This window comes from Pristis pectinata, chromosome 11, assembly GCF_009764475.1.
Source record: "Pristis pectinata isolate sPriPec2 chromosome 11, sPriPec2.1.pri, whole genome shotgun sequence".
NCBI lineage: Eukaryota > Metazoa > Chordata > Chondrichthyes > Rhinopristiformes > Pristidae > Pristis > Pristis pectinata.
This window is the reverse complement of record NC_067415.1, coordinates 24361019-24388407: the sequence shown is the minus strand read 5'-3', so window position 1 is coordinate 24388407 and position 27389 is coordinate 24361019. Positions and strand designations below refer to the sequence as shown.

Below are 27389 nucleotides of genomic sequence, written 5' to 3'. Positions count from 1 at the left end.
GTAGCTGCAACCCACTGCATGATTCACCGTGAGGCTTTGGCTGCAAAGGATATGGATGAAAATCTTGTGGATGTGTTTTGCACGTGCATTAAAATCGTTAACTTTATCAAAGCCAAGGCGCTCAATCATCATTTGTTTGAAAACATATGCCGTGAAATGGAAGCCGAGCATAAGCATTTGTTGCTACATACAGAAGTCAGATGGCTGTCACGAGGCCACGTTGTGCAGCATGTATATGAATTGCAAGATGAACTGCTCATTTTTCTAATGGATAATGGATCATTGGCACAGTTCTTGACTGATGAGATGTGGGTTGCCAGATTAGCTTACCTTGCAGATATTTTCAACATTTTGAACAGCTTAAATCTATCATTGCAAGGACCTGGCTCAAATGTTCTGAAAACGCATGACAAAATCAATGCCTTTCAGAAAAAACTCCGTATCTGGAAGGGAAGATGCAAGCAAGGTGTATATGATATGCTTCCGTTGCTGGCTGACTTTCTGACTGTGAACGAGACTAAGACAGAGGACATTGCAAGCACTGTTTTGAACCATATTCAACAGCTGTCACATTATTTCCATGAGTATTTTGGCGACGATGACAGGAGCATGTTTGATTGGATTTGAAATCCGTTTGAATGCATGCTTACTGATTTAACTGGACGTGAACAAGAAGAATTGGCTGAACTGTCATCTGACAGGACTTTGCGCTTGCAGTTCAACCGAATGTCACTGTTGTCGTTCTGGATAGCATGTTCCTAGGAGTATCCACTGCTGTCTGGCAAAGCCGTCAATGTTCTGTTACCATTTGCAACCACTTACTTGTGCAAAATAGCATTTTCTGCAGTCACTGCCGTGAAAACTAAATACAGATCAAGACTGAATATTGAGGATGACATATGCATATGTTTGTCACAAATACCACCACATTTGGACAAACTCTGCAGTGCAAAACAGTCACAACCTTCAAATTGAACTGAACACTGAAAGACACCGCTGGTAATTATCGGTGATTGAAATAGTCACTATTTCAATAGGGCCTATGTGCAGTAATTTAAGTGTTGTATGCATGAATTATCGATTGTTTGATTTTGTGGGCTTTGGGGGTCCGCCATCTAACAAGGACATGTTCGGGGGGGGGGGGGGGTGGCCGCAGCATGAAAAAGTTTGAAAACTACTGGTTTATAGCACTGTTTTATAGAATAAGGCTCAAAGTATTTCCAAGTAGTGCACTGCATTATAGACAGTAGGCAAAATTGAACTCACTTTCAGTGGCTGTACTGCTCATAACTAAGACTGCACCATAAAGATCAATCACAGCTAATGCAATGAGCATGGTTTCAACTGTTGATTAATTTTTCCTGAGGGAAATATTGACAATTTGTCTAATGTCTTACCATCTGCTGGTTATAAATGCACTGAAATCATTGCACTTTAAAGTTAAGTTATTGCCATCTCAGCTTTATGATGCATTTCTTGGATTTTGGAAAGACCTGGGCCCCAATATTGAACCATGTTAAATATTGGCGTTAAAGCAGTATTCTGGTTCATCCTAGTGCTGTTTGTGAAACTTGCATGAAGAGCAAAGATCTTGCAAGGGTCAAAGTTTTTTTTCAGGTTAACATAATGCTGAAACTGACATTGTCACCATGGAAGGTTCACATTATCCTCTTTATACAAGGTACATGCTCCCTTTGAGTACTTCTCTTTAGCAGCTTGTCCTAATTCCTCTAACCCTTTGGGAGCACTCCCTAGATCCCTCCCATCATTGCAGCATTCATTCAGTAGCATCAGATTGAGTGCTGGCCCTTCTAATAGCCTGGGTTCAGAGTCAGTAAAACCTGGCTGTTCCGTGAATAAACACAATATGTTGTTTGTCTTGTCAGCATGATCAAAAACCTCACTGATGACAAACATAATGCTATACCACTGTTGATACAAGTTTTGGGGAAGTTTTATGCTGGAAAGATGCTGGGAGATTGAAAATCCCTCTGAAAGATAAAGAGGCAAATTTCTTGACAGACACCCAGAAAATGGGTGCAAAACTGCTCTATTCCAGTTTAAGCTACTTGTACAAGCACAGCGCTATTTCTTTACATGTGAATGAATTTCTACTCATTTTTTTTGCAACTCCCCTCATCACCAAGCCAGTCCTGACCTTCAAATCTCCTCCCCAACCCACACTACTACATTCTTTGATTCTGTTTACTGGACATTGCCTGAGAGTCACTAGAGTCTCCACAATTACCTGACCTCCAGTCATCCTGGCTGAGAGGTGCTCCGTCATGCTTATTCCCAGCAGCCCACTTGAGTAATTATGATACAGTGGCCTGTCTTAAACATACTCACGCTACTATTCTATCTTGACACCTGCGACAGTAGGCTTCACTGCAGACAGCAAATGATCATTGGATCTGTCACAGTTAATAGATGCAATGCACAAGGCAGATACACAATTGTAGCTAATCAGTTCTGCTAAATCAAAAGTTGGCAAATATCTGCTCTAAATATCTATGACAGAGGCAAAGCTGTGATGCTGTGGCTGCCATTTTCCTGATTATGCTTTCAGAAGGTAAGATAGACATAAACTGGTGAAAAGCAAACAGTTTTTCCATACAAATGCCAAGAGATTGGATCTTGCCCCTTTTTGGTGCACTGAACGTGGGCTGTGGATTGTGCTGATGGCCAATCTGATCACATGTAAAAAAAAATCTTGAAATTGGCCAAAAATATGTTAGGAACAGTGTTATGGTGATTTACTCCCAGAGTTATGAGCTACAATAAGTCCTGCGCAGCTCCTGACAGGACCACATCCAACCTAATGCAGCTGGAAACACTTTGCTCCTCAGCAACTGGAGAAAGGCATCAGCCCTTAAAGGCACACTCTCAACAGCAGCCAGACAGCAGGGATATGCATTTTGGCTGCCAGGAAGGGACTGCAGGGGAGAGGAAGAGAGCTCTAAGATTTACTAAGATTGACACTGAAGACCTAGCGTACGAGATACATGTCAAGGAGGGACATCCCATGTGCCAGGAACTTGGCAGATCCACCAATGGAAAAATATGGCAGGAGGTGGCTGACCTCACACAATATGTCAAGGTGAGCTGCGGACCAACAGAGATACCGCTCTTTCATTCTCTCTCATGGTAGTAGGTGGCTAGAGTAGTCCCCTCCTGGATGAAGAATTCCTGCCCATGGAGCAATGCAAGAAGAATTTTTAATTAATTTTAGGACAAGGTAAGTTCTAGATCAACAGAAACACTGCTTTACTAAATGCACACACGATGACATGCTCATTCTCACAGCCACATCCATGGATCCTCATCCGTGCACCCTTATGCATTGTACAATTGATATTGTACACCATCTCATCTATTTCCCCTTGCCTGCCCCCCACGCAGAGGTAAAGCCCTTTAAGGGTCAGAAATGAAGACATTATTCAATGTCCTTCACCTCCTCCACAAGGAATATGAAGAGGCCACCATTTCAGGAGGGCGTAGAACCTACCCATATTATGAAGACTATCTTGCACTCATGGATAGAGGGGCCACTGAGCCTCTAATATGTCAGGAAGCAGAGAGGTAGATGCCTGGAACGCACTTCAGGGGAGGTGGTAGAAGTAGATAGCAATGTTTAAGAAGCATTTAGAGAGACACATGAACAGGCAGGGAAAAGAGGGATACAGACTACGTGCAGGCAGGTGGGATTAGTCAGAATGCATCATTGTTGGTGCAGGCATGGTGGGCTGTGATCTATTACCCAACATGTGCATTACACAATCTGTCCACTGGGCTCACAACAATAATTCATTTCAATCACTACAATCTCTTTATTGAATCACCAATAGACACTCTCGTTAGCATGTGAAAGAAAGTACAAAAAAACCCACAGATGATTAAAATCTGAAATAAAAAACAGAAAATGCTGGAAAAGCTCAGCAGGACAGGCAGCATCTATGGAAAGAAAAATAGTTAACGTTTCAGGTCCAAGACTCTTCGTCAGAACTAGGAAAGAGAAAAACACAACTTAGTTTTCAGGAGGAGAGAAGATTGAGGGAGTAAATGAGGTTAGAACAAAAGGAATATGTCTGATAGGGCAAGTCCAAATGGGTTATTGGGAGCAGTTACCAGCACAAACTTCTTTGTCTGTATATGTGTTGTAGCCATCTCTCATGTAAATCAAGTGGTGTGCTCCACACTTCAGTTGCCACCATCACTGTACACCAATAGGCAGGCAGGAGACCCTGGATGTTGCATAATAATCCTTGACATCTGTTTTTTTCAGACAGAACTTCACTGATTATAGCAGATGATTGAATTAATCCCTGTTCCAAATACTTAACTTGGCCTATTACAACATTGCTGTATTTCCTGACGAGTAGTATCCTTGCTTAAAGAACTCAGACCGTCACATAAAAGACAGCTTTCCTGTGAGGACCCATAATGTGCATGTGCAAATATGGTGTGTAGATCACCCTGACACACTGAGGATATGACATTTCTTTCCACACTGCTCTATTGTGTGGAAATTCCCACTCCTGGGAGAGACCACATAGCCACTCCCTGCTAGGTTTCTTACGGCAAGGTTCCTGGCTGTTATCGGTGTACACGTCCTTTGTCCTGGCGTATCCCCAATGAGTGTATCTAGTTGTCCCTCTCCCCTGCAGCCATAGTGTGTGTGTTGTTTCTGTCTAGCTGTCAAGTCAATATAAAAAAACTGCAGATGCTGGAAATCTGAAACACAAAATACTGGGGGAAAAAATCAGCAGGTCAGATAGCATCTGTGGAAAGCAAAAAGAGTCAATGTTTGAGGTCTGTGACCCTCCTGTGTCTTTAAAAGTCTGACATGTTTCTCTAATTACCATGTAGCAAAGTGTCTTGAGGTTTCCCAAGTTCTCATGGAAATTGCATAGGTCTCGTTTTGTTCCTGGGTGCAAACTACCCTAATTCTGGTTCACACTAGATTTTGACTGATTTCACAATTCTGTTTTGTAGGAGAGCCCATTTGGCATTGGTGCTAAATGCAACAATGTGTTAGCTCACTAAAATAAAAAAAACATTCCCATTTTTGGTCAGTGGTAGAGTAATGGAGACCACAGTTCCAGCAGTTGAGCTGGAGTTAGACACAATGATCCGTTACTCTTCTAAATTTGATGGGTTGCGTGACCTCTCCCATCTGAGCTGATTTTTCTTATAAAAGCCTGCCTTCTAAAGCACCAGGTGCACACAACGACTTAGACATCATTGATGAGATCATTGTCTATCTTCGCACATTTTAATTAATCTTATTTATATCCTAAGGGGGGAAAACACATCAAGTACCACCTTGTTGAAAGAGTTCCAGTAGCTGGTAACATGGCAGACACTGAGACAAAGCTATTTCTAGATCTTAATTGGTCTGAAAAATATTAATTAGATCAACAAGGACCTTTAACAATACCTGTCTCAAAGCTATTTGACAGGAATTGTTCAGTAAGCAAATCTGCACAGCATTCTTTAACCTGAAGCACATCTCAACACAACTTTCATTATCTTTTTCAGCAAATACCTCACCATTTTATGAAGAGGATTTCAAAAACAAAGTTAACTCGAAGGCAAACTTTGCACTTGCTATTTTTGTACAAAATATTTCAAAAGTCAGTACCTAGAATATATTAACTGAAGCATACCAAGTACACATCAAGAGAATGCTACAGCTGTTTCCGAATTGGTGAGGGAAACTTTTCTGCTGCTTGAGGATGGAATGTGGATTTTTAGATGGTCAACCATATCTACCAGTGAGCAATAAAGATAATGATTTTATTCAATAGAACTGGGCTGGTAGTTTCATAAAAAATAATAAAAAAGTGACATGAGGAATACTAATTTCCTGCTTTTCTGATAGTAATTGGAGCTTTTGCATGCAATATATAACCTTATTGATCACTCACTATTTTTTCCCTGGAGTACATCATATTACTCTGTGCATTTCTTCACTAAAAGGGACACTGACCAGGTAGCTTCAGGACTTTTTGCAAGCTGCTCAAAACCCATCCAAAGTTCACACAGTGTGCTTATACTAATGATTAGTGCTTGTTGCAGTACTTAGCTATCAAAATGCAATGTTAGCATTCATTTTGAGAGGACTAGACTATAAAATCAAGAATGTGATGCTGAGGCTTTATAAGGATTGGTCAGACCACATTTGGAGTATTGTGAGCAGTTTTTGGCCCCATATCTAAGGAAGGATGTACTATTGGAGAGGGTCCAGAGGAGGTTTACGAGACTGATCCTGGGTGTGAAAGGGTTAATGCAAGAGGAGCATTTGATGGCTCTGGGCCTGTGTTTGCTGGAGGTTAGAAGGATGAGGGGGGATCTCAGTGAAACCCACAGAATATTGAAAGGCTGGATGGAGTGGATGCAGAGAGGACGTTTCTAACAGTGGGAGGATCTAGGACCAGAGGGCACAGCCTCAGAAATAGAAGGACGTTCCTTTAGAACAGAGTTGAGGAGGGTGGTGAATCTGTGGAATTCATTGCCACAGATGGCTGTGGAGGCCAAGTCATTGGGTATATTTAAAGCAGAGGTTGATAAGTTCTTGATTAATAAGGGCATCACAAGTTATGGGGAGAGGGCAGGAGAATGGGGTTCAGAGGGAAAAATATATCAGCCATGATCAAATGGTGAAGAAGACTCGATGGGCTGAATGGCCTAATTCTGCTCCTCTGTCTTATGGTCTTAAAATACTCATTCAATAGGTGCTTCAGCATTAGCGCTATTGGAGGCAACTTTCTAGCTGAGGTGGCAAGATCTGCGGCAATTCCAGCAGTTGCCACACCAGTGTCAATTTCTCTACACAGTAAAGGATGTTACTTTCCCTAAGTGACTCTGCATTTTTACAATGCAAGTTTGCAAACACAGAAGAATAAAAAATGAATAATACAATAATCAAAACTTGTAAAATTACACACCCTTTCCCATTTCACTACCTCGTGTGGGTTTGGAAATTCTGGCCGTGTTGCAGTGTCCCCTGTGGCTGCACTCTGGCTGCTACCTTTCCATTTCTTTTTTCATCCACACAGTTGCCCTTGAGCCACAAGAAGCTCTTTACCCGATTGTGGTGCCTTCAAATTGCTGCCCTGCATCAATTGAAGAGGCAGTCTGGTATGGTCATCTATGGGGCAATAGTGAGCCTACTGCCTGAGAGACTGTGGTGGTAGCTGATGGTGTCTTGTGAGGGAATGGTGCTGTAAATCTGCGCAACCACTCAGGAAGCTGGGTAGATCATGGTGGCATTTAGACCAATCTACCACTGTATTAGTTTCTAAGCCTGACAAACTCCAGACCACAGGTATCTGGGCCATGTTATCTGTGCTCTTCTTCCTGGAGCCAGCTCCTTGCTCATGAGGCAGAGGGGTGTGAGGATGGGAGGCCACATCACTGCTCCAGCAGTTCCCACACATATCACTGCATGGAGGAGTAACCTGCCCATGAGTGGCACCTCTCTGCTCCATGAGGACATCAAGCTGCCCCCTTATGACAGACAGGTCACTATTCATTCAGAGTTCCAAGCTGCTCCCGTGTGGCAGTGACCAGACTCTTAGCAGGATCGGATCGAAACTGTTACAACCAGCAAGTTATTATGTAACATCCACAGTTGCTGTCACCTGCATGAGTAGGCACTGTTCGATGGGACTCTTTTTGAACCCCAGCAAGGAAGTGTGGACAGGCCGTAGAGTGAAGGTCATGTTCTTCTAGCTCTCCACAACCTCCTGCCAGAGCTTAGAGATGCATTTTCCATATTTCTTGCATTTAACGAGGCAGCTTCCTAGCACCTGATGTACCCCCCATGACACTTGACCCTCTAACTTAACCTGTTCACTCCTCATAATGGGCTGTCAAGTGCAATGAAGCGCTGTGGTCTTCATTGTCATCTCCCTCCTTCTCCACTTCTGCCAATGTCCCCTCCTGCTCCATCTCATACTCTACTAAGCATTTGGCCTCTCCCAGAACAGAGAACAGAAAATAATAATTGTGTTGCGGTATAAAACATCCTCATTGTGTGCAGCAGCACCGATGGTAGCGATAGTGTCTACTGGTGATTCAATAAAAGGACTTTAGTGATTGCAATGAAATGCTGTTAGTGAGCACAGCTGGCTGCTTAAGTTTTGCATGTTTCTATGGCAATTCAACTGCCTCTTTACAATACACCCTCGTGCAATAGGGCATCCCTCTCATTCCTTGTAGTCTTCACTTAATTGGTAGAGGTAAAGAACAATGAGAAACTTCTTCATTACTGACACTTAAAAGGCTTGACCACTTTTTATAGAGATAGGGTAGAGGAGGAAGGAGTTAATATAACTTCAATGAAAGGTGTGTGGGTGAGGGCGACTCTGAGTGTGTGCATATATATATTTCTATTGGAGACACAAGAGACTGCAGATGTTGGAATCTAGGGCAAAAAACAAGCTGCTGAATGAACTCAGTGGGTCAAGCAGCATCTGTGGAGGCAAAGGTATTTCTACTCGTCTAGAGCTCACCTTGACATATCATGTGATATTATGAAGTTCTTCAAGCACTGCTCCATGGGTAGGAATTCTCCCTCCAAGAGGAGATTACCACGTCCTACCACACTTTCTGAATGGTAGATTTGTTGGGTCTCCTGTCTCCCTGACATAAAGGAGCCCCCTCATGGGCTCCATCTTGGTTAGCAGGAGCCTCTCTGAGTGATCTCTCTCCCTACTCCCCAGCAGCATTTCTCCTTCATGGCAGCCATAAATGTTGATACTAGCTAGCTGCCATGGGGAATGTGCCCAAAAGGGGTCATGCCTTCTATGATTGCTAAAGGATGAAACAACTCCAGCTTGGTTGAGGTCCTGTCAGGAACCCTGTAGGTTCATTTTAGCAAGTTGAATTTTGGGGACTTCATATTTGTCAAACCAATCAAAATTGGGGAAAATCCGTTTTCTGGGCACTAGAATACAATCAATGTAATCTCAGGCATAACCACACACAGCACTGGAGATGTTGCAACTTCTAGAAGGAGCCCATTCAAAATCTCACCACCATACTAACAGAGAGATTTTTACTCGCATTTTACCTGGTGGAAAATTATCAAAACTAGAATCAATTACTTTGAAATATGAAGAGAATAACCAATATTTTGAGTGGGAGCAGATGTTGGAAGATGGTGTTGTCATGAAACCATATTGCTCCACAACAACAATCTCAACCAAGCGTACCATCTTTCCTCAGTGCACACCTGGGAGGTCTGACAGGGATAAGAGAGGCTGCAACTACATGCAACTTCCAGTTTTCAAAGAATAGGGCCCGACAGAAGGAATTTGATTCAGAAAGATGCAAGGAGTATACTTTAATTTTGGTCTTTTGCTCGTAATTTGTGATCCAAGTCAGAGCTATTTGATAATCTCACCAAAGCCAAATAATTGTTACACAATGTATTAGATTGAAAGCAAGTCAATAAGGCAATCTAAGTCAGGAAGACAACAATACTGCAAACAATAAATCATTAAATTATGCTAAGGATAAATAGGATAGATTTTGAATTTACAAAGAGTTAAAATAAATCACAATGAGCAAATTCACAAGACTAAAACACAAATGATTTTAGCATGCTTGCTAAATAAGTGAGTTGTTCTCAAAATCATCTAAAGTTTCAAACCGATAGATATGCACTCACACTCATGGAGGAACTTGCCACATAGTACGACAGTTGCTTGAGGAGACAGACACAACCTCTGGGTTAAATATACAGGTAGGGCCCCACATAATCATACAACTATTCAAAGAGAACCTTACAGAGATAAGGTTGTTGCTATTTGTGTTAATAATGAGGAAACAGAAATAACTGAAAGACAGAATGAATCTACTTTGAATAAGCTGGTTCTGTTCCAAAACCTGCCCACTGTATATATGAATATTGGATTCAATTTTGTGAATTAAGAATGCACCAGGTACTGTATTTTGGCAGTAGGTTGCTGCCCTGACTACTCTGTATTTTCCCTTCAATATGTCAGCACTTCTGCAGTAATACTTTATGATGGTATGAAGGTGTGTCCCAGGCCTCCCACCTTGTTGTCCTCAACGTGTGTCTGCTGGCCTGCCTTTACACAGCAGTGCCTGAAGAAACTAGCATTGCCCCAAGGAGAGGCAGGTACATGGTGTGGTGTTGGTACAGGAGTGAATAGGGAATACAGGCAACTGACAAAATAGAGCTATTATATATGATATTTATTAACAGCACAATCTTTCCTGATATCCAGTCTCACTATTCTAAAATGGCATTTTGCACTCAGTGCCGGAGTACTTCATGAACACTTGCACAAAGTCAGCCCAGCGCTTCCTTAATTCACAACTACAGTCATTTGGAAAATGTGCTATGCAATTGAACCATAACTTCAGATGTTGTCTATGCCATCTGGAGTCTGATCCCCTTTACTGTGGTCTCAATTTTAAGAGGAAGTAGCAAAATATTTCTGGATTTCAGACATTACTTTATAAAACTCCAATGATGGATAGTCTCCTTGAAGTGATGATTAATGCAGTGCACCATCCGTCTGGTATTTAAACAGCTCCTGAAGTCCATTAATCATGATTCCCAGTAGAAGCTAACCTCTGCACAGACATTTTGAGGGATTTCATGAACTGTCAAAAGCCACAAAATATGAATACTTAAACTTGTACAGTTCGAATTGCTCAGCTCAGTAGCCCTGACAGTGGCATTTCAATTAAGTTCAGATTTATTCCCTTCTGAAAAATAAGCAATTTTTTGCAATAAATAAGAATTAATTTGGATAGATGTGGTAATTAGCTCACATTGAACATCCCTTCAGGCTCTTATTTGGAGTGGAAAGGGTCACTAACTAGTCAGTTGTGGATATATGCACGTTATAGAGAGAGGGAGAGAAAGAGAGAGACGTGCTAGTTGTCAGTGCTCTGTAACTCCATGGGTTTGCAGAAGTCAGAGTCTGGCAAGGTGGTCTAAAAGAAACAATTGTCATGGCTGATCAAATATAGAGCATTAGTGTTCTCTCTCAATGTGCAGTGAATGCAAATACTGGCTGCAAGAAGCTTTTAATCTTCTTGATTCTTTACCTTTTAGGATGTTAAAGAGCGGGAGGTATGCCAGATAACATCTCACCTTCCTGCAAGAGTAAAATTGTAGCATCTGGCATGTGGTTCACAGAGAATGAAAAAAGTACAGAAAGGGACAGACATCTGTTTTTATACTTTGGCATTCCTGGATTTACACTTTCATATTTTTTTTAAAACACTGAATGGCTGCTAAGAGCCAGTAGGAAGAGTGCCAAATAAAATTTAAAAGATGACAAAAACTGAAAAGCTCCATGAATAAAAAGTGTCACATTTTGCTTACTCACAAATGCACAGAGTTAAGAATCATCGAAAAATCAAATTTCTATTTTCTGAGAATAATATAATTTGTAATGTTATCTATCTTCCCATCCCTTCCCTCCCCCAGTTATTCATATGTAGAACATGTGCGTCACAGTTCAGGTTGGTCGGTCATCTATTAAGCAGACTGCTACAGAAGTTTTTGAGTGCCACATTTGCAGGGCTAACTAAAAAAGCTGCAACTACTGTAACCGTAAAAATTACAGACTTGTCAGGAGAATTTACCATCTTAGGCATTTAACATGTTTCTCTTCAAACACAACTCTTGATAAAACAATAAAAAGTTTGTTGCAAAAATTAGAAAAGTAAAATTACTTACTTGGTAGAATCATTATGGAGCTGGGTTCCTTTGGCATTCAACTGATTTATCGGATAAGCTTTATAATTTGGCTACAAATTCCAGTGTTTATCTAATTTAAAAATCATTAAATGACAGCATTGGTCCGATCTAGTCATCTGTCAGTGCTTTCTGAAATTTAGTCAGTTACAAATAATTTAGATGAAGGTTCTCCTTTATGAAATGAAACCTCACAATCCACTGAACAGCAAGTTTCTCTAAAAAGCAGGAAAACACAGCTTTTCATTACATCCTTATCCAAGCAGACGAAGCACTTACATACCAAGAAATCCAACCACTCAGTTAAACTGGGCTAATCCTTGGAATCAGTTTGAATGGGGTGGGGCTTCAGAGACATTACTCCTACATGTCAGCACAGAATGAAAAATGCTGAAGGCAGGGTAGAGCTTTATCTAGTTCTTATTAACTTCATGCTGTCACAACCAGTTGGCTTTGCATATACTGGCTATTCCTGTCATAGTGTTTATGTAAGGCAAGTTGGTCAATCATATAATAAACAGATTGCTACAGGATTGTCAACATTCATATCAGGCTTTCTGGCTAGTCCTTGTACTGCTTCTTTCTGCATTTTATATTAATTATTGAATGAGAAACAGGTTTGCAAACCATTAAAACGCTTCACAAATATGACCCATAATATAAATGACCACAATAAAAGCTATAAACAAGCTTATATGTTTCTCACCCCTCTGAATCTTTATTTCCCTGATGATATCAAGCAATATAGTAGAAACTATTTTTAGTTGGGGGGAAAAAAAGACCTGGTCTTAACTCAGGTGCCATTCATAAAACTCAAAATACTGACTTGTAAGCAAGTAGTTCCAGATAACAAACAAAAGGGAATTCTAATAAAATTTGATAATACTGTAGCATTAAAGTGTCCCAACAGATACTGGCATATTGCAGTCTGTGCAAATACTATAAAATGGGGCAGTATCAGACCACTGACCTGGCACCCTAGTTACATCTATCCAGTTGTATTGCCAGACACCTGAAACAATTTGTCAAAGATGCCAGTGTAACTTCAGCAACAACACCACACTCTAAGACAAATACATGTCATTCAAAAAGTGTCTATTCTCAGTTGCAGATTCATTGTAAAAGTAGATTTTTAAAAAATCCTTTATTCAATACTCCAATGCGCCAAAGGATCTCCTTTGATGCTATACTTGTTTATGATTCAGTAATGATAATGGGGTTCATTGAAATGGAAACTGCATGTTAGTTATTTGGGCAAAACATAAGTCTATCTGGAGAACAGATTCCATCTCATTTCCACTACAAACGGACACTATTTACAGCTGCTGACTCATTCTTAACTTCTGACCCAAGACAACTTCAGAGGGAAGCTGTAGTGTTCAAACTAGCAAAGAAAGAAAGAGCAGCTGCTGACTAATTAAGGGGCTGTGGACAATCAGGTGACTTTCCAATCCAGCCTCTTGCCCTGATCATTGAGCAGCTGTTCCTCCAATTCACCCTGACCAACAGAAACATGTAGAACTTTCACAGCAAATTGTATTTAAAGGTTTAACAGCTTTAAAAATGTAATTGTTCACCTAGGACAGACTTGAAGTTGATTGAAATATGACAAAACAATTCTAAAGGAGTGTCTGATTAGTTGTTATTTCACTTGGTGTCAGAAGAAAAATTAAGAGCATCAAAGGATGAAGTGGCTATGATGTTGCCTAAGGGAAGGTTAGACCCCAATCTACAAAGTGAACATCCATTTCTGTTAGGCTGACAGGTGTTGTGATGAGGATTTTCCGGTGGGTTAGGGTGAGAGAGGGCTACTTAAGCAGATTGGCAGAGAAAGTGGACTATTGGGAGATAACCACATGTACCAGGCTGCTTTTGCAATGTAGTATTTCTTCTTATTTTCTACCTTTAATTTAGCTTTTTGAGGGGTACAGGTACATTTTCAGTAAAGGAAACCAGAATAGCCAGATAACAATGGGCTCACACACTCAGCCAGTGACGAGGTACCAATGGGCTCACACACTCCGCCGGTCACCAGGTAACAATGGGCTCACACACTCCGCCAGTGACCAGGTACCAATGGGCTCACACACTCCGCCAGTGACCAGGTATCAATGGGCTCACGCAGTCAGCCAGTGACCAGGTACCAATGGGCTCACACACTCTGCCGGTCACCAGGTAACAAGGGGCTCACACACTCAGCCAGTGACCAGGTACAAATGGGCTCACACACTCCGCTGGTCACCAGGTACCAATGGGCTCACACAGTCAGCCAGTAACCGGGTAACAATGGGCTCTCACAGTCAGCCAGTGACCAGGTAACAATCAGCACACTTGGTCTGTCAGTGAACAGACAACAATCAGTTTTTATTTAAGAATGAAATAGTATGGTCTTTGGGCAAAGTATTGTATTACACCATTAAGTTTTTATATTTTTAATGAGACTTGGTACTTATATATCAAAATATTGGTGGAATATTTTGTGTAATAAATAGGAGATCAACTTGGCAATTCATGTATGTTAATGCAAATGTATGTTAATGCAAATTTTGATGCAGTTTTAACTGTTTGAAAGTTGTTACTGGTTTACATCACATGCAAGACCAGAATTAATTGTCCATCTCCAATTGTCTCTGAACTATGAGTTATGGAGAGAGGTTGAGCAGGTTGGAACATTTTTCATTGGAGCATAGGGGAATGAGGGGTGATCTTACAGAGGTATATAAAATTATGAGGGGCATAGTGCACAGTCTGTTTCCCAGCGTTGGGGAATCAAGAACTGGAGGGCAAAGGTTTCAGGTGAGAGGGGAGAGATTTATCAGGAACCTGAGGGGCAACTTTTTCACCCAGATGGTGGTCTGTATATGGAACGAGATGCCAGAGGAAGTGGTTGAGGCAGGTACATTAACAGCATTTAAAAAGGTACTTGGACAGGTTATTTTTGAAACAGCAGCATTACCTGACCTCCCACCAAGCAGGTTTCAAAGCCTGTTGATAAGTAACATAAACACATGTAATGCATGGAAGTGTAAAATGATACATTTTTGGTAGGATGAACAAGAAGAGGCAATATCAAAAAAACGGTATAATTCTAATGAGACTGCAGCAACAGAGAGCAGAGGATGCATGTTCAGAAATCTTTAAAAGTGGCTGGGCACATTGAAAAAGCAGATAAAAAATGTTTAAGGGAACCTGAGAATTATCAACAGAGACAAAGTACAAAAACAAAGACACTATAACTCTATGAAGCAATGAATTGGCTACAACTAGAGTCTTGTCACGATTTACTTTATGGAGATGTGAAAACCTTATGAACATCCATAGCAAAAATTGCTTGATGTGTCAGTGATGACGGGCTTAAGTTACATACCTAGACTAGAAAAACTAGGGTTACTCTCCATGACATTAAAGAAAGTTGAGAGGCAATTTGATAGAAGTGTTTGAGATCATGTGGATCATGACGAAGTAAATAAAGAGGAACTGTTCCCATTGGTAAAAGAGTTGACAATCAAAAGGTACTGATTTAAGGTGAGTTGTAAAAGAACCAAAGTAGATACAAGGAAAATCTCTTGCAGCAAGTAGTAATAATCTGCAATTTACCACTTGAAAGGGTGCTGCAAACAGGCTGGAAGCTTTCAAAAACAAGTGATGTATATCGGTAAATGAAATTTCATGGCTGTGGGGGAAAAAAATGGTTAATGGAAATAACTAGGTTTCTTCCTGCAAAATGCCGGCACAGATGTGATGGGCTGTTTCATCTCCTTTTGTGCTGTAACAATTCAATGGTTTTATATTACAAATTGGGTAGTTAAATGTATCTTCACAAGCGCAAAGTATCACAGGAGGGCTCAAACTTACTGGCAGCTTTTTTTGGTTTTTGATTTTCATGTGCTGAGATTGATAACTGAAAGCTTTGCTTTTAAACCACATGGATTTATAAACTAGACTTTTAAAATCATTATGCAGCCTGATCAGTTGACTCTTAAAAGTTAATTTGATATCCTGGACTAGTGCTTGGCTGATCAAGTAGCTGTTAATATAAACAAAATAATTATGCAGATGGGCCCTAATTGTTAAATCTTCCATTGGCAAAGACTGCACGGAAGAAACTCAGGTCGCACCAAAATTTAAAAAAGTTTGCATTTCTATTCATCCCTGCAGAAATGTTAAAAATGAACATGTTGATTTCTAAAAATGAAGAACATACACTTGAAAGGTCATTTGTAGTTCACTGAACTGAATCAGGCATGTCTCAAACTCCTAGTCAACTTCAGCACACTGCTAATATCAACTCAGTGATTTAAATTCGGCACATCTGCATTCTCTGCAGAGAATCTCAGCTCAAAGGAACGCAAGCTGGTGAAAGATGCAACCAATGCTGTTGCTCTTGTGCGCAAATTTGCTGCCATTGGCAGCCATAATAACAACACTGACTGTACTACAAAAGTATTTTCTTGTAAGTGCTTTGAGAGGTTTCTCATAGACATAACAAGGTTGTAAAGGCTAACAACAATATTAAGTACTTATAGCACAAAGAGTCCATTCTGGCCAATAAACCATGCAAGAGTTCACTATCAAAATGGATTTCCTTCTACCCTTCTCCAAATGGCTCCATCAATTTATACTTCTCCTTCTTTCCCCCTCCATGCTTATTCCACTATCCTTTGAATGCATCTTAACTATTGCATATGGTAGTAAATTCCACATTCTGAATGCTCTCTATTCAAAGAAGTATCTCAAGTTCCCCAGTGCTAGAAGCAGAAACTGCATCTACTTCATTAAACCCTTTCTTAGATTCATACAGAATGGAAACAAGTCACTCAGCCCACCTTTGTCAATGCCGAATAATAGACACCCATCAATAGTAATCCTATCTTCCAGCACTTGGCCCATAGCCTTCTATGCCTAGGCAATTCAAGTGCTTGTCTAGAGACTGCTTCCACCACTTTCTCTGGCAGTGCAATCTTAAGTCGTTCATCCAGTCACTCTTCTCTTTTCTTCAGAATGAGTGTTCGCCTGATTAACTTTGCCAAATGGATGTAAAGACTCAGTTCAAGTATCATTCTAATAAAAGCTTTGAGCATCACAATATTCCTCTTATAAGCTGGAGACCCAAACAGTTCACAGTACTCCAAGGAGGTTAACCAAGATTCCAGTCAGCTCTAAATACAACTTCTTTGTTTTTCAGTTTCTTTCCTTTGTTTTATCAAAATTAATGATACCCTATCTATGTTGAAGTTCTTTTGCCAAAAATGTAATGGCAGCTCTGTCTTTCTGGATGTGTTGAATTATGATTGATCGATCCATTGATTAAACTTTTTTGATGAAAGGCACTTCAGTGTAGAGATACATTCAGTGGCATTAAACTCCAATTACCCACCATTCCAGTGACATGTAGAGTACACCAGAAATAAGCAGCTCCAGAGAGAGGCAACCAATATGGTTGCTCTTGTCTGTGAATTTTCTGTCTTCCCAAGTACATTAATTCTGTATAACAAAAGATGAAGAACCAAACAAGCACTATGGCTACATCAGGGGACTTCCAAATAGGGGCTTCAACTGAAGATTAAAGCTTCAGCAATTATTTAAAAGGTGCCTATGGCAGAACCAGGCCTGGAATTTCATTGAAGCAATAAGTTTGAGTTTTTACACTGATGTCAAATCAATTACTGACAGAAGATGAATCAATATAAATCAGTGCAAATAAAGGAGGGATAATAGATCTCAGTTTAATTGTACTGCTTCTTATCTTGGTTCTAGTCCATGTTTATATTTCTGGTATATATCCTTGCAGAATTAGTTACATCTATATCTTGGACTTAGCACTGAAAGGAACACCTCAACCATTGCCTCTTTCCTCATAGTTTGTTTACAACAGTTAAGCATAATTAATAATCATGATGTGATAGGCAAAGAAAAAAGTCAAGGCTAAAAGATTTCCATCTACGATATCCTAATGATCACCAGAAAGTGAAAGAACTTGATATGTTTACAATCTTTACAGGTGGAAAATCTGAAACAAACTTCAATTGGCTGCCAAGCAATACAAAGAACTATACCAAACCAAACTGTACTTCTGTTATCTTATTTATTTTGGCAAGAAAATGTATCTGTTTCAGGCATTCATTGAAATGACAGGATAATTTTAAACAAGTCGTAATTTTCCTCCTGAATTAACCGTAACTCTTCTATGCTTACAGAACAATGACATCAACTCATGCGGTAATCCCTCATTACATCCAATGAGTCACTAAAGCAACACTAGAACTATTTCACTGAAATCAACTGCAAATTGTATCTCTTGCTGTGATTATGTGACAGCATTTATTTGAGTGAATGTCAGATTTGAATAAAGCTAACCTGCAATGGTCAAATCTAGCATTCAATGATACTGTAAATGCTCTGCAATGGTGTTCCTGAAAGATCAGTGCTGGCATCACTTCTCTTCACAATTTACATTAATGATTTATATTTGGAATTAAGAAGACAATTTCTAAATTAACAAACAATACCAAATTGAGGAACGGTAGATAGCATTGGGGGGGGGGGGGTGGAATGTTCAATTCTAAGCAGAACCGCAAGAAATTACTGGACAACATTAACTAAACTTGTGGAATAGGAAAATAATTCAAAAATAATGTTTAATTCTGATAATTGTCCAAGCAGCACAATTGTGCACTAGTAAAGTTGCTGTTTCACAGTTCCAGTGACCTGGGTTCAATTGCGATCTCCAGTGCTATCTGTGTGGCGTTCTCTCTGTGCCTGTGCAAGTTTCCCCTGGATGCTCTGGTTTCCTCCTTCATCCCAAAGAATGGGAATGTGAGAAGAATAAAATAGGATCAGAGTAACTGGGTATTTGATGGTCAGTGGTGACCTATTAGATGTCTCAACAATGGAATGGGAACATTCATATTTTCCAGCAGCATTTTCATCAAAACCCCAGGTCTCATGCCTTCTCAAAAGTAAGGTTTGAGTACGACACAATTTAGCTTGTACATGTTCATCACTTAACCTCCCCTCACCCCTTACTAACCGGTCCATCATAGTGTCCAGAAACATTCCAAAATCACATGGCTCACCCAGTTGACAACATAATCTCCCTTTGCCACTCAGCATCGTTTGCACATTGTGGATGGTGCTAGGTGGAAGCATGCTTTTAACATCATAAGAGTTCCATCATGAGATGTTGGTTGTTCTTCATGATGCCAATAGGCCTAGAATGCTATGTAAGTGTTGGATCCCACCACTACTAATGAGATTTGCCTTTTTAACTCACAGATCACCGCAATTTGTTCTTCGGCATTCTAGATGATGCAGGCATCATCCTTGCAGAATGTATCCAAATATTCCAAGTAAATACTAAGTGCCTTCTGTGTTTCATGGTATTCCAGAGCTTTCTATTTACTCCATTTGTGCCATCTTGTGTTCCCTTTATGCTTATCATCGTCTTATTTAGGTTTCATGGAACGCCTTCTTTATCACTACAATTCTGCAAATTTGAAAACTCATCAAGTCTTACTTTCTTCATTTAGGACCGCTGCCTTGTCACTAATGCAGTGTATCGTGGGTTCTTCTGAACTAGTCTAGAGCCGAGGATCACCTTCATTCATTTACTCACTTAGACAATGAGCGGCAAATAAACACAACTCCTTTTCTCTGGCAGTCAAATCTGAACTGAGGCTGTAAGCAGAGTGCAACGATATTACAATAGACAGGCACATCACTTAGTTTCTTAACCCCTAACCTTAATGTGGTATTTTCCTCAACAGTTAATGGATATACAAAAGTTTCAGCTTTTCATTGCCACCAGTCACCCTAGAGAGGTGCACATACAAAAACTTTGATTGGCCCAGGTGGCATCAGACTTGGTTTTGCTGGACCTGTAAAAATGAGCACAGTTACAACAAGGTCATTTTAATTTTAAATTTAGTTCTTCCTCTGTTTCTAAAATATAAATTTTGCAATAGTAATTTGAAGTAAAGAATAAGTTAAGGTTTCTGTATTTTCATTTCAGTCTTGTGTAACTCACGCACTCAAATACTCAGAAATAATGGAATAATCCTTAAAGGACAAGAATTTAATTCACTTCAATTCAATTTCCGTCATCTGTTCCAAAGGCTGGACCATTATTAAAGTCCAAAAATATTAATTTTAGTTTAATCTTCTGATTTCATTTTCAAATCACATCCTTCTTGTTAAATAAAATACCAGCATCTAAGTTTGACGGAACAACAGCCATGCTGAGGAGATAGAATTTGGGACTGATTACAACAATCTATCACTATCGCAGAAAATTTAACCTCGGGGAAATTGTGGCTCAGAGAGCTAAGGTGTAGGAAAACAGTCCCTCCAATGTGAAGGAATTCCAAGAAAGCCCCGCCTTTTACAAAGTATTATGGTTTTAGTTCGATAGTTTCCTTGGCTACTTCCTGTAGCTGAATCACATGAATAACTGAACAATAAACAGGAAACAATGGCATTGTCTCTTGCCACTAATAAATCTTGTGCATAAATTTAAATGAGAAATTCCATCAGGTTTTAAGTACGTTACTGTTGAAAATATTTTTGGTAAAGGACAGCTTTATTGTTAATTCTTTAGGGCACAGCCTGTTTTGGATGCTGGATTTTCCATCTGCTATTAAAATTAAATAAAGGTTTGCTAAAGCTTTACACATGCAAAAAGATTAATTTAAATTCAGAAAACTGAGCTGGGGCTCCCACTGCAGCTGTGTAATAGGGGCTAGTTTGATTGCACCATAGAAATATTCATATAATCATCTTACTTCCGAGTTTTAATCTTATTTTCCTTATGGGCTCCATTAGGTAAGAAGTATTCCCAAATATTGGTAACAGTTTAGAATTTATTAAAGTCATATTGCCCTTTTTCGAATTTTAATTTTCATTAAAATTTTGTAAGTCAATACAATACTGAAGGATAATATCCTAATTCACCTGTTCTTGATTCATATTTTCTCCTTTAATTGATCCTCTCAGGACAACCAAATACTTTTTAGGAAAGACATGGATAGTGTCCCAAGCATAGAACTGTGCTGATTATGCCAATCATAATGAGCCACACCAGGGTGTCCTCTACTCAGTGAGTGTCTGCAGGGGCGGGGCAAGTGAGGCATGGCCCTCCCCAATAACCATCTACAATTTATAGTTGATTTGGTGGTTATGGGCTTGTGAGCATCTGTTCACCCCATTGCATTAAAAATGTGCATGCATGCCCTCCAAAACATGGTAAATTGAAATTTTGACAAAGTATAATGCACAGGTATAGATTTTATTGCCAGCGGTGAACAGATGGCTTTGACTGTTCATTAAAGCTAAACTTGCCCTTAAATTTTCTAAAGGATTTTGCACTGCAAGTTGTCATTACTAGAAATCAAAATCAGCAGTATAAGCCTTCTAAGCATGTGTGGAGATTGCTGTCAGTGTCAGGAACTAGAATTTTGTTTTTTGTCTGTGCTTAGATCGAGGTTGCAGTGAGGTCAAGAGTTAAGTGGTCCTGGCAAAACCAAAACTACGAATTATTGAACATTGTAAGTGTGTTGGAAATGTCATTTAAAAGCACTATTGGTGACCCTTTCCATAATTTTGCTGATTTTTGCCCTCTGTTCTTTGGACAGGGCACACCTGGGCAAGTTTCCACATTGTTAGGCAGATGCCAGTAGTGTAACTGTACTGGAACAGGCTGGCTAGAGACCAGACTGTTCTGGAGCATGTCTACAGATTCATAACTGGGATGAGTTCTGGTATTGGTATTGGTTTATTATTGTCACCTGTACCGAGGTACAGTGAAAAACTTGTCTTGTGTACCGATCGTACAGATCAATTCATTACACAGTGCAGTTACATGGGGTTAGTACAGAGTGCTTCGAGGGGATAGAATCAAATTGGATGAAGACTGGCTTTAGTGATGGTTGTAACTTCAGGAGGAAGCTGTGATGGAGCATTTTTTGGGGGATTTTTGACTGAAAACAACAGCAAATAATATCTGCTTGTCTTTGGCACTCACGTGAATGACCAGATAATCCTTCTGCATGGTGCTGTTTGGGAATGAGAAGAAAATCAGTCTGGAACTCAACTGAACTATCTGTTCATCTTCAAATTTGCCATTACTGGAGATCAACTAAAGAGGTAAATGGTGAGTTTTCCAGCTGATGGAATAAAAGCAGCTTCAGGGAATGGACGTCAGACATTCCTTCAGATGATGGGAAACTGCATTGAATTCCAAACCTCAGATCTGTCTGCAAACTTGGAAACCTAATTGATGAATTAATGCAAGTCACCCTGCACAATATCATCTGGAGCCAGGAAGGTAAGAGTTCCTCTCTTGGCTATTTATAGTGCAGTTGCAAATATGCTTCTTAGACACATCACCACAATTAGTGAACAGAATATTTTTCCAAGATGATTAGAATCAGCAGGGCATCTGTGTCTGGTTGCTTCAGCATTGGAAAAGACTGAAAATTGCATTCCTTGCCCGTCCTCTCAAAGCAACAAAACAAAATGTATTTAACATAGTCTCAGTGAAACATGATGAGTAAAGGTTCAGCACATACACAGAAAGCATTCCCAAGAAATAACACAGCAAACTTGCTATACAAATACTAATTTCTGTCAATGAAGAATAGACACCATAGCTCAGCTGAAAGCCTCTGTATTGGTTGACTTGTTTATTCCAGAGGATGGCTAGTTTTAATTGCATACTTCGTGCATGATCTTAATGTTAAGTACAAGCTGGAAATTACAGGCTGTCCCCAGGTTATGAACTCCCTACCTATGGAGAGCTGTACATATGACTGAGCTCTCATAATTAAATTCAAGAGCCTGACATACATAATATGCTTATTCCTATGAACAACAGAACTAGTTTCCTCTCTTTCCCCATTTTTAGTAGTTGCTTTTTCTTATGTCATGTGTGTTTTTGATGCAACTCATTACAATACTGTGGAAATATGGTTACCATATTGAGTGATTTTTGTGTATTTTCCAACTTATGAACAAAATTGAATTATGGACGTCTGTAAAAATGGAACCCATTCATTACCTGGGGAGAGCCTATATTGTGAAACTATGAAACAAACTGATAGCGCATCAGGGACAAAATTTGAATTCCTTCAAATTCACTTGTTACAGCCAATGTACCTCTTATCAAGTCTTATGGTGCCTAAGTGACTATATGTAAGCTGAGAGGGCATTCATACTTCAGCTGCACTTTCATACAACTACTCTGAATCATGCCTCACAAATAGGTTAGGTTATATAGCAGTTGTCCCAGTGAACTGAAAGATTTTAAAGAGTTGAAAGGCATTTGAGTAATAAGACTTTTCTTTCATACATTATAAATTCCATTAAAAATTCTCTCGGCAGGGAAATAAAACAGTTTCTACATATTTTTCTGTGATGTTAGTGACTTCAGACAGAATAAATGCATGGGTTACAGCAGAGTTTCTTTCCATTGCCTACCAGGTGCCATGGAAAACAATTTTTGGCTATCCTCATAATTCCCATAGCTCATTCTTTTTCAGGCTATTACCATGAAGCTATGTTCTGAAGTGCCCGAAAGCTTAAAATACTAAGACACTTCAAAGAATATCCTGGCAACCAAACATAAAGATGAGAGGGGTGAGGAGACAGTGCTAAGAAGCTGGGTTTCTCTTGGGTTCTCTTATTTAGGAAAGAAAGTGAGTAGAGCACGATCATTTTCATGTTATCTAGGAAGGGCTGGATCAGAGGAGAAAGAAGGGTCTGGGGTAAGGGGAAGGGTCAGGGATTGTGCCATTAAGTAGAGGGATTAGGGTTGGCTGCAAAGGATTGTAGATGACAGGGGTTGTGATTTTTGGTTGGAGTCAGATGCAATTGTCAAATGAAGGGGAGGGGTGGGGCTACCAAGTTGGCTTGAAGGATCTGTGGGTGGGGATGAGTTGGTCCCAAAGTGGAGCAGGGTAAACAACTTGCTTAAGGGGACCAATCGTCAGCATCTCTGGGCCATGCTAGGACCTACTGAGGGAGATCTCCTTTAAATCATTCAGATGTAGATTTCATGGGTATGTTGCAAACCTGTGATTTCACTAAAAGCCTGCAGACCACTCGTACATGAATGAAAATCCCAAAAGTGGCATCTATCAATGCATTGCACATCACTGGATGCTATTGCACATGTCTGGAATCTACTGTGTGTTAGATGCACAGAGGATTCTGGAGCAAAAATACAATCTGCTAGTAAACTTGCAATGTTTTGCTCACATTTGACTTTGGATGGGTAATTCAGAAAATTGTGGCACTACGTGGTAAATGCATCAAGCAGCAGCAAAAATAAAAGCAGGAATGCAACATAACTTCACTTATCTTCAATTATTTTATGAACAAGTTCCAATTATATAAACACATTAAACTTCAATTCCTTAATTTTTCACCTTAATTTTGACTTTTCTCTGTGTCCTCCTACACTATTAGAACAAGGCCTAACACAAACTTGAGAAACACCTCCTCTTCTGTCTGGTACATTGCAGCATTCCAAACTCAATATTGAATTCTCCAACCTTAGGAGTCTATCTATTTCTGTCTGTATCAAAACTGGCCATTTCTGCCTGTCATCATTTTGGCTCAGATTTTTCTCTATTGGTTTAGTCTATTCTGCAAGGCATGTCCCACAGCTTGTTATTAGCAAGACATAACATGGACAAAGAAGTATAATGGGCTTTAAGTCATTTGGTCTCACACTATCAAGGATATTCACTGGTTTTACCCATATTCCCCCACATTCTCTGCTACTGAAAACAAACTTGTTTTCTCTCTTCCCCAGTTCTGACCAAGTCTGAAACAGTAACTGTTTCTCTTTCCATAGTTACTGCCTGATCTGCTGTGTGCTTCTAGCACTTTCTCTTTCTATTTCAGATTTCCAGCATCTATACCTGCAGTTTTTTTTGGATATCCAATTAACTGCTTGTTTAACATAGAGAAATTGACAAAGTTTTACATGGTAACATGATAAGACGTATATCAACACTGAGCCAAAGAAGCACAGTTAAACGGTTTGGCTAAACGGGTTGGAATTGAGGAGATACTGAGAGGACAGCAAGGGACAGAGGTCAAAGGAGGGAATTCCAGTGCCCAGACAACTGAAAGTAATGTTCACCAATAGTGGGACAAAGAGAGTGGCAGAGTTCCCAGGTGGCCAGAGTTGAAGGAACACAATCTTCTCAGGATCTTAGGGCAGAATCTTCTAGTAACCAACTTATTCATGAGTATATTTGCAAAATATAAGCAAGATTCTTTTTGCAAGTTGACATTTAGGTTAGGTAGTCAGGACCTTGCATTAGCAGTGAGCTGATGGATGTTTTTTAGGCTCCCTGCAGAATAATGAAGGGAACACTCAGAGATGCTATTAGTGCCAGATGACCCCAGTCAATACATAGGTGTGTGTCTTCACCAGTTGAAGAGCATTTGGCATCATCTGCCATGAGATGTCCTAATACCCTTAGACGCAGCAAGTGCTGCTTCACAGCTCCAGTGACCAAGGTTCAATCCTAACCTCCGGTGATGTCTATGTGGACTTTGCACAGTCTCTCTGTGACCTGTGGGTTTTCTCCAGATGTTCTGGTTGCCTCTCACATTCTAAACACATGCAGGTTGGTAGGTTAATTGGCCACCTAGTCTGTATGTGAGTGGAAGAATCTGGGGGGAGCTGAAGGGAACGTGGGGAGAATAAGTTACACGGGAAATCAGTGGGAATGGGATTTCTTTGTGTGCCAGCATTGACTGGATGGGCTGAATCAGCCTCCCTCTATGCTGTAAGGAAATATGGAAAAGTGGTCAGTCTTTTTGACATAGGTTCCTCAAGACAATGATGAAATCGTTATTTCTAGCATTTCATAGAACATAGAACAGTAAAACACAATACAGGCCCTTCGGCCCACAAATGTTGTGTCAACCTTTAAACCTCGCCTAAGACTATCTCACCCCTTCCTCCCACATATCCCTCTATTTTAAATTCCTCCATATACTTATCTAGCAATCTCTTGAATTTGACCAATGTACCTGCCTCCACCACCACCCCAGGCAGCGCATTCCATGCACCAACCACTCTCTGGGTAAAAAAACCTTCCTCTGATATCTCCCTTAAACTTCCCACTCATTACTTTAAAGCCATGCCCTCTTGTATTGAGCATTGGTGCCCTGGGAAAGAGGTGCTGGCTGTCCAATCTATCCCACCTCCTATTTCCCACCTCCGAGGCCTTTCACCGCATCTCAGCATTGGTAATGTGAGCGAGGGCCTCAACTGGTTTGCAGGATTTTAATTTTGACTTTAGGGAAATTTCTTAGGTTACAGTGTAATGGAATCTTTGTGGAAGAGAAATAATCTTTTCACAGACTCCTTGTAAGTGTTTCATTGCTGGTCCAAATGCCACTGTTGTTAACCAGCCACTGGACATCCCTGCCCAAGTAATTCATCACATGTATATTCAAGATGTTTACTTGAATGCATCTCTGGAAAGTCAATAAATATTAGTGAATGTGGCTTAAATTTTTATAATTTCCTTTGAGAAGGATGTTACAAACCACACAAATAGTTGAAAATTCCAGACAGCTATGTATAACCATTTTGATTTAATTTCCTGTCTTAATTCCTTATTTCATTTCTTGTGGTAAGACCCAAAATGATTCATCTCTCTCTTGGGGAGATAGACTCAGCAATGTGGAAATTGCTCTGCTCCAGTTGTGTATACAGCAAATTGGATATTTAATGAGTCTGGACTTTTTCTGGTAAACTGTCTCAAAGACCTTTTTTCGAGGCTTCCCCCAGTCCATATTTAGACCCTTAGCAAGGAAACAGGCTATTAAAATCACAGCAATAAACGTCTTCTAGATTTATCACCTTACTTCCTTGTGCCCTAAAACATGTGTTTATGAAAACATAATCCTTTGTTTTATGATTAATCTTTATTTATGAAAACATACTCAATTTGAGATCTTTATGAAAGTTTATGTTTGATTTCTGAATGAAATTCTGTAGAAATAACCCAGGTTTGTAAACATAAAGAAGCAGAAGTAACAGTTTTTCCCCAATAAATCTGTTTTATCAATTTAAAGTGGCTTAATAGATTCTGGCAAGTAAATAAACCAATTGCCACGGAGGTTTATTTTTAAACCTGCATTTTCTATTTTCCTATAAGGCAAAGTCAAATGATCATTATAGAAATAACAAACTGAAGTCAAAGTTTAAAGTATAACTATCCTGGGTCACAAAAGATTGAAATATTAATGTACCATGCCACAAAAATGGTTGAATGTAGTCAGAGATACCTCACAGGGTTCTCTTAGCTATGTCATCATGGCAAAGTGCAAAGCAGAGAACAGCCCTCCTATCAGGAGAAATGAACCCTCACAAGGTTATGCAAGCAAGTTGCTCTTCAACACCTCCTATAGATTGTCACAAGAACAGTGACTGCCTGCCTATTTACATTTTCAGCCAGGTAAATGATGTGAAAGTTTTTAAAATTTCATGTATAAAATAAGAACTACAAGATTCAACACTTAAAATGTCTACATCAAACACTACAAATGCTCCTTTCATAGTAGTGAATCTCAGACTGTTGTAAATCAATAACTTGGGAAAGTTACTGTGTAACAA

General features: G+C 39.8%; 1 protein-coding gene across 9 annotated transcripts in view; it reads right to left on the bottom strand.

Annotated features, from left to right (window-relative positions):
- Window positions 1–27389, bottom strand: part of LOC127575827 (stAR-related lipid transfer protein 13-like) — a 425779-nt gene that overhangs the window by 61452 nt on the left and 336938 nt on the right. Inside the window, exon 1 of one of the 9 annotated variants that reach the window (XM_052025978.1) lies at window positions 12033–12119. The exons of 7 other annotated variants lie outside the window; for them this stretch is intronic. Coding sequence is in view for 1 of the 2 variants with exons in the window: in XM_052025977.1 (XP_051881937.1) it covers window positions 11732–11768 (37 nt within the window). In the remaining variant the exon portion in view is untranslated. Of the gene's footprint in view, window positions 1–11731; window positions 11990–12032; window positions 12120–27389 lie in introns of those variants that run through there. One more of the 9 variants, XM_052025977.1, reaches the window with a different exon arrangement.